Consider the following 10,684-nt stretch of genomic DNA (forward strand, 5'->3'; position numbering starts at 1 on the left):
CTGTAGGTTTCTTTCACAATAAGCATCACAGCTAAGCAGTGTCCTAAGATGGGCAAACCAGAGACCATCAAGATCAAGCCCCTAGGGTTCACTGAGGAGGTGGAGATCGCTCTGAACTTCATCTGCGAGTGTGACTGTCACAAAGACGGCATTGAGAACAGTGAGATCTGCCACAAAGGCAACGGGACATATGAATGTGGAGCCTGCAGGTAAGGCACTTATGTTTTACTAGCAGAAGATCTTAACCCTTATTCACCTTCCATATTGTAATAATGTCCATGGCATAGAGATACATTATGATATTTGATACTGTATACTGTATATAATGTGTTGTAAATCTATTTCTATGGTCCATTGGCAAGTGACTGTTTTCAAGTGTATTGCATCTGTTTGCATGTGAATATTATACATAGGCAGTCTTTTATGCAGTCCTCCCTTGTTGTTGTTAATAACATTACATTTTCTTTATTATCTCTCAGGTGCAATGAGGGCCGTATTGGTAGACAGTGTGAGTGCAGCACCAACGAGGTGACCAGTGAAGACCTGGATAAGAACTGCCGTAAAGACAACGGTACAGACATCTGCAGCAACAACGGAGACTGTGTGTGTGGAACCTGTGAGTGTAAAAAGAGAGAGAACCCCGAGGAACGCTACAGCGGGAAGTTCTGCGAGTGTGACAACTTCAACTGTGACCGCTCCAACAACAAACTCTGTGGAGGTACGTGAGTTCAATTTATTGGGTGATCAATTAAGATTTTGTTTGCTGTGAAATGATGGTCAAGACCTGTGTTACATCTGAAGACAAGTGTAACATCTTCCTCAGAGCACAAAGTACCTCTGTGTTTGTGGCGTAATGGGTAATTTCCCAATTAAATTAGAGATCAGTTGATCAGTTCAGACATCGCCTTTTACGAAATTAGAATTACTGTGTTCAATTTAGCTTCATTTCATCTCTAATCTAGAATATTATCTATAATATGAAATTATGTTTGAACTTTGGAGGATAATCTCTGACCCTGTGTGTTGTGTTGTGACAGGACATGGTCGCTGTGAGTGCAGGGTGTGTATCTGTGATGCCAACTGGACAGGCAGTGCCTGTGACTGTTCTCTGGACACCACGACCTGCCTGGCCTCCAACAAGCAGATCTGTAATGGACGAGGCACCTGTGAGTGTGGCACCTGCAAGTGCACTGATGCAAAGTTCCAGGGTCCCACCTGTGAGATCTGTCCCACCTGTCCAGGGGTCTGCACAGAACACAAGTGAGTTGAATAAAGTATTTGAATGAATTGTATTTGTTCATTTGATGCTGTTTTAACTGTGCAGAAAACAACAATATATAAAAGAGTTTATTTCCATAACGTATATTCCTAAAAAAATCACATTTGTGTTTTTTCTTCAGAAATGATTCCTTATGGGTACCTTCATGTGTGTGTAAAATATTACTGTTCTCAGATTTTTTATTCATAGATTTTAGATGAGAAAAAAAACAAAATCATACACATTGCAAAAGGTACAGTTGAAGTCGGAAGTTTACATACACCTTAGCCAAATACATTTAAATTCCTAGTAAAAATTCCCTGTCTTAGGTCAGTTAGGATCACCACTTTATTTTAAGAATGTGAAATGTCAGAATAATAGAGAATGATTTCTTTCAGCTTTTATTTCTTTCATCACATTCCCAGTGGGTCAGAAGTTTACATACACTCAATTAGTATTTGGTAGCATTGCCTTTAAATTGTTTAACTTGGGTCAAACGTTTCGGGTAGCCTTCCACAAGCTTCCCACAATAAGTTGGGCGAATGTTGGCCCATTCCTCCTGACAGAGCTGGTGTAATGGAGTCAGGTTTGTAAGCCTCCTTGCTCACACACACTTTTTCAGTTCTGCCCACAAATATTCTATAGGATTGATGTCAGGTCTTTGTGATGGCCACTCCAATACCTTGACTTTGTTGTCCTTAAGCCATTTTGCCACAACTTTGGAAGTATGCTTGGGGTCATTGTCCATTTGGAAGAACCATTTGCGACCAAGCTTTAACTTCCTGACTGATGTCTTGAGATGTTGCTTCAATATATCCACATAATTTTCCTTCCTCATGATGCCATCTATTTTGTGAAGTGCACCAGTCCCTCCTGCAGCAAAGCACCCCCACAGCATGATGCTGCCACCCCCGTGCTTCACGGTTGGGATGGTGTTCTTCGGCTTGCAAGCCACCCCATTTTTCCTCCAAACATAACGATGGTCATTATGGCCAAACAGTTCTATTTTTGTTTCATCAGACCAGAGGACATTTCTCCAAAAAGTACGATCTTTGTCCCCATGTGCAGTTGCAAACCATGGTCTGGCTTTTTTTATGGCGGTTTTGGAGCAGTGGCTTCTTCCTTGATGAGCGGCCTTTCAGGTTATGTCGATATAGGACTCGTTTTACTGTGGATATAGATACTTTTGTACCTGTTTCCTCCAGCATCTTCACAAGGTCCTTTGCTGTTGTTCTGGGATTGATTTGCACCAAAGTACGTTCCTCCCTAGGAGACAGAACGCGTCTCCATCCTGAGCGGTATGACGGCTGCGTGGTCCCATGGTGTTTATACTTGCGTACTATTGTTTGTACAGATGAACGTGGTACCTTCAGGTGTTTGGAAATTGCTCCCAAGGATGAACCAGACTTGTGGAGGTCTACTATTTTTTTGTCTGAGTTCTTGGCTGATTTCTTTTGATTTTCCCATGATGTCAAGCAAAGAGGCACTGAGTTTGAAGGTAGGCCTTGAAATACATCCACAGGTACACCTCCAATTCACTCAAATGATGTCAATTAGCCGATCAGAAGCTTCTAAAGCCATGACATCATTTTCCAAGCTGTTACAGGCACAGTCAACTTAGTGTATGTAAACTTCTGACCCCACTGGAATTGTGATACAGTGAATTATAAGTGAAATAATCTGTCTGTAAACAATTGTTGGAAAGATTACTTGTGTCATGCACAAAGTAGATGTCCAAACCGACTTGCCAAAACTATAGTTTGTTAACAAGAAATTTGTGGAGTGGTTGAAAAACGAGTTTTAATGACTCCAACCTAAGTGTATGTAAACTTCCGACTTCAACTGTATGCTTTAGTCTCAGGTCTTGTCTGTCCATTGTTTAGCCTTGAATGGAATGTTCATATCCTGTATATTTGACTGTGATATGTGGTTGTCACAACTAGCCATCTTAAGATAAATCCACTTACTCTTATCCAAAGCGACTAAAAGTATCTGCTAAATGACTAAAATATTAAATGTAAATTTTTTTACAGACAGATCTCATATTACTGTATAGATTATTTTTTCTATGTCACAAATGTATGATTTGTACAGTTCTTTAAAAAAACATGATTTTTGTCTCTGAAATGAAACCATCAAGTGATAGATTTTAAACAAATACATGTCTGTCATTGATCAACCCCATGTCATGATTAGATAGTGGAAAACACACCAATCTCTTTCATAATTTCTTTAAACAATAAAAGCTAATTTACCAACGTTTCTTAAAATGTACACTACCGTTCAAAAGTTTGGGGTCACTTAGAAATGTCCTTGTTTTCCAAAGAAAAGCTATATTTTTGTCCATTAAAATAACATCAAATTGATCAGAAATAGAGTGTAGACATTGTTAATGTTGTAAATGGCTATTGTAGCTGGAAACAGCTGATTTTTAATGGAATATCTACATAGGCGTACAGAGGCCCATTATCAGCAACCATCAGTCCAGTGTTCCAATGGCATGTTGTGTTTGCTAATCCAAGTTTATCATTTTAAAAGGCTAATTGATCATTAAAAAACCCTTTTGCAATTATGTTAGCACAGCTGAAAACTGTTGTGCTGATTAAAGAAGCAACAAAACTGGCCTTCTTGAGACTAGTTGAGTATCTGGAGCATCAGCAATTGTGGGTTCGATTATAGGCTCAAAATGGCCAGAAACAAATAACTTTCTTCTGAAACTCGTCAGTCTATTCTTGTTCTGAGAAATAAAGGCTATTCCATGCGAGAAATTGCCAAGAAACTGAAGACCCTAGCCAGCACTACTGATTTTAGATATCACAGTTGTGTCTAGACTGTTCATTGGCCCCTTTCTTGGAATTATCAGAAGAAAATAAACAAAGGTCACAATAATCATTGAGGTTAAGCTGGATAAAGGAAGACCTCGTACAATGCTGTGTACTACTCCCTTCACAGAACAGCGCAAACTGTCTCTAACCAGAATAGAAAGAGGAGTGGGAGGCCCCGGTGCACAACTGAGCAAGAGGACAAATACATTAGAGTGTCTAATTTGAGAAACAGACGCCTCACAGGTCCTCAACTGGCAGCTTCATTAAATAGTACCCGCAAAACACCAGTCTCAACATGAACAGTGAAGCAGCGACTCCGGAATACTGACCTTCTAGGCAGAGTTGCAAAGAAAAAGCCATATCTCAGACTGCCCATCTTAATCTTTTCTTTTTATTGGCCAGTCTGAGATATGGCTTTTTCTTTGCAACTCTGCCTAGAAGGTCAGCATCCCGGAGTCGCCTCTTCACTGTTGACGTTGAGACTGGTGTTTTGCGGGTAATATTTAATGAAGGTGCCAGTTGAGGACCTGTGAGGTGCCTGTTTCTCAAACTAGACACTCTAATGTATTTGTCCTCTTGCTCAGTTGTGCACCGGGGCCTCCCACTCCTCTTTCTATTCTGGTTAGAGACAGTTTGCGCTGTTCTGTGAAGGGAGTAGTACACAGCGTTGTACGCGGTCTTCCTTTATCCAGCTTAACCTCAATTATTATTGTGACCTTTGTTTATTTTCTTCTGATAATTCCAAGAAAGGGGCCAATGAACAGTCTAGACACAACTGTGATATCTACAATCAGTAGTGCTGGCTAGGGTATAGCATTGTCCACTATAGACACCTGCATGTGGAGTGGAACCTCAATATCCAGCTTTCTTGCATTCCAGTAGACTAGTGAATATGTCACAAGTCTAGGAAGCATCACATTGTGAGACTACCTGCGTGTGTTACTCCATCGGTACAGAGTTACATGTCAATGTCCTGTCTTCCACAGGGAGTGTGTTCAGTGCAGGGCCTTTGGGACGGGGGAGAAGAAGGACACGTGTAAGAGAGACTGTAGCTACTTCAACCTGATCAAGGTGAAGGACAGAGACAAGCTGCCTCAGCCAGGACAGGCCTTCCCCCTGATGCACTGTAAGGAGAGGGATGCCAATGACTGCTGGTTCTACTACACCTACGCTGTCAACAAGACAGAGAAGGAGGTCCATGTGGTGGAAACACTAGGTGAGAGCATATTACATACAGCCCATATAACATACAGTCATTGTGACTGAGGATATAACAGAGTGAAAAAGTAGGTTATTTGTTTGTCTATCGAGTCGTGTTGTGATTAGAGCCAGGAGTTTTTGAGCTGACTAGGAAAAACTCTAGGCTCTACTGGTACTAGGGCCTAGTACTCAGGCTTAATGTTCTTCCTGGTCAGCTTACATGGTCAGGTAAAGTTCCTGAGTCTAGATATAATGCAAATCAGGATGTCATTGTAAATAAGCATTTGCTCTTACAATAACTGACTTGCCTGCTTAAATAAATAAAAGTTGGGATAACTGAATGTTCCTGGCTGTGTGTTTCCTGCCGTGTTCCAGACTGCCCTGCAGGTCCTGACATCATCCCCATCGTGGCTGGCGTGGTGGCGGGCATCGTGCTGATCGGCCTGACCTTGCTTCTCATCTGGAAGCTGCTCATGATCATCCACGACAGGAGAGAGTTCGCCAAGTTTGAGAAGGAGAAGATGAATGCTAAATGGGACACGGTAAGAGAGTGGAGATGGTAGATACAGGACCAGGAAACCATCTTGGAGAACTGTTTGTAATGGCCTATAATGGGGATGATGATGATGATGATGATGTACTTTTGCAGGTCCTAGTTTGTGTTCTCCCTGACTGTAATTTCAGTAGGTTGATTGAGATGTGGAAAACAGGTGTTATAGATATGGCCACTGTGTGAATCTCTTACACAGAGAACAGACTCCTAAAGGAATTGGACATGTTTTACTCTCTCTCAACCTTTGATGACTGTAACAGGCCTGTTCCTTTAGACGATGACTTCATAAGATGTCACACACATTTTTACACAGTCCTACCCAACAGTTTGTTTAAAATGTTCTTATAACCCTGTAGTTTCAAGTAATCTCTGTGCAAAATACAGCTATGAAAAAGGGAAGCCTTTTTGGAAGGTGAAGGTCCCTGGCCACACATCCGTCTTTTCGTGGGAGTGGCTACAGTAGTTTAGTTTGTTCGGTGTTATGCTTCCACCTAGTGGCGTGTTTTCCACACTGCAGGAGAGGTTAAATTCCGAACAGCTGGCAGGGTTTGAAATCCTTGATGATTCAGCTCATCCTGATAACTCCCAGTCAGACCAGCCACACGTGAGAGCCTCTCTGGTCTGGTGACATGGGCAGGGCACTGAGGCTTCTAGACCCTCTCATTATGGTACATGGAGAAGAAACCAGACCTAAATGACTGTATGAGAGAGCAGACTGACCTGACTTGTATACATACAGTACCAGTCAAAAGTTTGGACACCTACTCATTCCAGGGTTTTTCTTTATTTTTACTATTTTCTACATTGTAGAATAATAGTGAAGACATCAAAACTATTAAATAACACATATGGAATGATGTAGTAACCAAAAAAGTGTTAAACAAATCAAAATATATTTTATATTTGAGATTCTTCAAATAGCCACCCTTTGCCTTGATGACAGCTTTGCACACTCTTGGCATTCTCTCAACCAGCTTCACCTGGAATGCTTTTCCAACAGTCTTGAAGGAGTTCCCACATATGCTGAGCACTTGTTGGCTGCTTTTCCTTCACTCTACGGTCCGACTCATCCCAAACCATCTCAATTGGGTTGGGTCATTGTCCTGTTGAAAAACAAATGATAGTCCCACTAAGCCCAAACCAGATGGGATGGCGTATCGCTGCAGAATGCTGTGGTAGCCATGCTGGTTAAGTGTGCCTTGAATTCTAAATAAAATCACAGACAGTGTCCCAGCAAAGCACCCCCACACCATAACACCTCCTCCTCCATGCTTTACGGTGGGAAATACACATGCAGAGATCATCCGTTCACCCACACCACGTCTCACAAAGACACGGCAGTTGGAACCAAAAATCTCCAATTTGGATTCCAGACCATAGGACACATTTCCACCGGTCTAATGTCCATTGCTCATGTTTCTTGGCCCAAGCAAGTCTCTTCTTCTTATTGGTGTCCTTTAGTAGTGGTTTCTTTGCAGCAATTCGACCATGGAGGCCTGATTCACACAGTCTCCTCTGAACAGTTGATGTTGAGATGTGTCTGTTACTTGAACTCTGTGAAGCATTTATTTGGGCTGCAATTTCTGAGGCTGGTAACTCTAATGAGCTTATCCTCTGCAGCAAAGGTAACTCTGGATCTTTCTTTGCTGTGGCGGTCCTCATGAGAGCCAGTTTCATCATAGCGCTTGATGGTTTTTACAACTACACTTGAAGAAACTTTCAAAGTTCTTGAAATTTTCCAGATTGACTGAACTTCATGTCTTAAAGTAATGATGGGACTGTTGTTTCTCTTTGCTTATTTGAGCTGTTCTTGCCATAAAATGGACTTGGTCTTCTACCAAAAAAGGCTATCTTCTGTATACCCCCCCCCTACCTTGTCACAACACAACTGATTGGCTCAAACACATTAAGACGGAAAGAAATTCCACAAATTAACTTTTGAGAAGGCACACCTGTTAATTGAAATGCATTCCAGGTGACTACCTCATGAAGCTGGTTGAGAGAATGCCAAGAATGTGCAAAGCTGTCATCAAGGCAAAGGGTGGCTATTTGAAGAATCTCAAATATAAAATATATTTTGATTTGTTTAACACTTTTTTGGTTACTATATCATTCCATATGTGTTATTTCATAGTTTTGATGTCTTCACTATTATTCTAAAATGTAAAAAATTGTAAAAATAAAGAAAAACCCTTGAATGAGTAGGTGTGTCCAAACTTTTGACTGGTACTGTTTAAAAGGGGAATGTACCCAGCACTGTAAGATGATTCTCAAAGGGAGATGGTTCCTGATGTAGAAATACCCCTTTCTCAAGGGATAGATTTTTTCATTCCTTCTTATTTATCTTTACCCATGCTTTTCATTTCATTCTCTGTTTCCTGTTCTTAATTTTCTGTCCCACTCTCTCAACCCATAGCAAGAGAATCCCATTTACAAGAGCCCTATTAATAAGTTCCAGAATCCGAACTATGGACAAAAAGCTGTGGTTCTATAAGTTTGTATTCACTTCCCCTCTCCTCTGTTTTTCTGCATGGGTTTGTTTGTTTGTGTGTGTATATATATATATATATATATATATATATATATATATATATATATATATATATATATATATATATATATATATATATATATATATATATATATATATATATATATATATGTTTCTTTATTTGTGTTTGTCAACTTACTGTAAACTGTCACTATTTCATCAATCTCAATATTTCTGGCTTTCATTTGGTCTCTTTGGGCCACGTAAGACAGTTGATGAAACTGCAGAAAGATCCATATGAGGGGATATTAAAACCCACAATAATACCTATTGTTTTGTTGGTCAACATAAACTGTCCCCTCTGTTAGTAGTTTGAATAGAGGTAAGTATTAACAGGTGATAACATGGAAGCCTAGTATAGTATTTTGTATGATATTTGAAGCTAGAGTATGATGGAAATGGCATGTTGTGACTGTGACGTTTGTTGATATTTCTTCTAAAAGTGTTACCTGGATGACAACACATAAATGCTCACTCATAATGACACCAAAATATCCACGTGATAGCACGATCAGTTGAAAAAATCTGTCCAAAGAATGCTTAATAATTTGATATTTTAAATGGATGGCTCTGATTTTGCTGTGGTGTTTTTTTCCTAATAAATTGTCTCATGTTGCAGATTTTGTCATACAACTGACATGTTATGTGACAGATATAATATGTCTGACTGTACATTACAATTCTAACATTTTCTCCTTGTTTCTCTTGTCCCTTCCAGGGCGAAAACCCTATCTACAAGAGTGCTGTTACGACAGTGGTCAACCCCAAATATGAAGGCAAATGATGGAGCTTCAGTTCTCCCTGAAAAACACTGTATGCAAATATAGTTCTAGCGGATAGAGGGTGTGAGGGATAGGGGCATGGAAGGTGGGATTCATTGTATGTATTTAGTCATTTCTTATTTTTGTCGCTTCAGTATTATAACATTACATTTGGCCAATACACTTGGTATTTTTACTAACATTTTATTTTCTATTCATTGTCTTTAAAAAATGTACAGTTATGTGTATATACTTTTAGATGCTTTCTTTTATTTCTTGAACAACTGGTTGAAATTAAGGTTTTTGCCACAGGACTGGTATGGGCAAAAGGCTGTACCTTTCAGAGACAATGGCTGTATTCCAAATGGCACTCTATTCCCTTTATAGTGCACTACTTTTGACGAGGGCCAATGGGCTCTGATCAAAAGTAGAGATCTACTGTATATAGGGAATGGAGTGACATTTGGAACGCAGCAATTGAGTTTCAGACAGGACCTGAGACTAAAGCATACCTTTTGCATTGTGTTTATAAAGTATTTTTTCAGCCATAGGGTAAACACATAGATTGGTGTATAACTTAGTCATCCATCAAGCAGGATTACAAGAATCTGGATTTATCATTGAGCGCAGTTTTTAAAGGTTTATTTATCACATCAATCACATAATTGTCAATCATAGAAAACCATTGGTTGACTCTAACCTTGTCATCAGATAACAGTTAATGGGTGAAGAAGTGCTAAGAACTATTACATTGATGTTTTAAAAGTGATCATTGCACTATTGATGAGGACCAGTTTGCCTTGCGAAAGGACTGAAAAGACTAACAATACATTCTGTCATAAGACTGTCATAAACAGTCTATTTTAAAGGGATTGAAAACCACTTGTATTAATGGGATAAAGTCATCTAAATCACTTAATTACACAATCAATTGACATGTGACAAAATGTGAAGTTTAATTTATTTTTAGTATAATATAGTTATATTCTATAAGATTTCAGTATTCAACCTCAGGTCCTTTTCTGTGCTCATTCCAAGCAAAGCCAAATATATGCCTTCATTGCAAAGCCTTCCCACTGGGCACAGACGTCAATTCAACGTATATTCCACATTGGTTCAATGGTGGGGGTAGGGAGGTTGTAACACCTTTCATCTGTAACAGTGTTTGTGTAAAATCAGTATTAAAGTTAAAGGCCTCTTGGAATTGTTTTTAATATACTAAAATGTCTCACAATACCACACATCTTGTTTTTAAAGTGACTTTTATTAATCTGTAACAGTGTTTGTGTAAAATCAGTATTAAAGTAAAAGGCCTCTTGGAATTGTTTTTTATATACTAAAAATGTCTCACAATACCACACATCTTGTTTTTAAAGTGACTTTTATTTCAATATGTTCACTTTTCCTAATGCTGTTTCGGAATGTATTTATTAAATAAAGTATATAAATGGCATGTGGAATGCTTATTTTATTTGAGCATTGCTAAGTGTAATAGAAAGGAGGCATGGTGTTATTATGGGGAGCCGGGGAAGGCAC

At 39.4% G+C, this 10,684-nt stretch overlaps 1 protein-coding gene across 1 annotated transcript in view; it reads left to right on the forward strand.

Annotated features, from left to right (window-relative positions):
* Positions 1-9,546, forward strand: part of LOC311109077 (integrin beta-1-like) — a 39,721-nt gene extending 30,175 nt beyond the window's left edge. Inside the window, exons 11-16 of the mRNA XM_084151881.1 lie at positions 7-209; positions 480-718; positions 1,038-1,260; positions 5,070-5,299; positions 5,659-5,825; positions 9,106-9,546. Of these exons, the coding sequence (XP_084008007.1) occupies positions 7-209; positions 480-718; positions 1,038-1,260; positions 5,070-5,299; positions 5,659-5,825; positions 9,106-9,171 (1,128 nt within the window). The 3' untranslated portion in view covers positions 9,172-9,546. The remainder of the gene's footprint in view (positions 1-6; positions 210-479; positions 719-1,037; positions 1,261-5,069; positions 5,300-5,658; positions 5,826-9,105) is intronic.
* The last annotated feature ends 1,138 nt before the right edge of the window (positions 9,547-10,684 follow it).

The sequence above is a fragment of the Coregonus lavaretus genome, assembly GCF_964263955.1.
Source record: "Coregonus lavaretus genome assembly, chromosome: 34".
NCBI classification, from domain to species: domain Eukaryota; kingdom Metazoa; phylum Chordata; class Actinopteri; order Salmoniformes; family Salmonidae; genus Coregonus; species Coregonus lavaretus.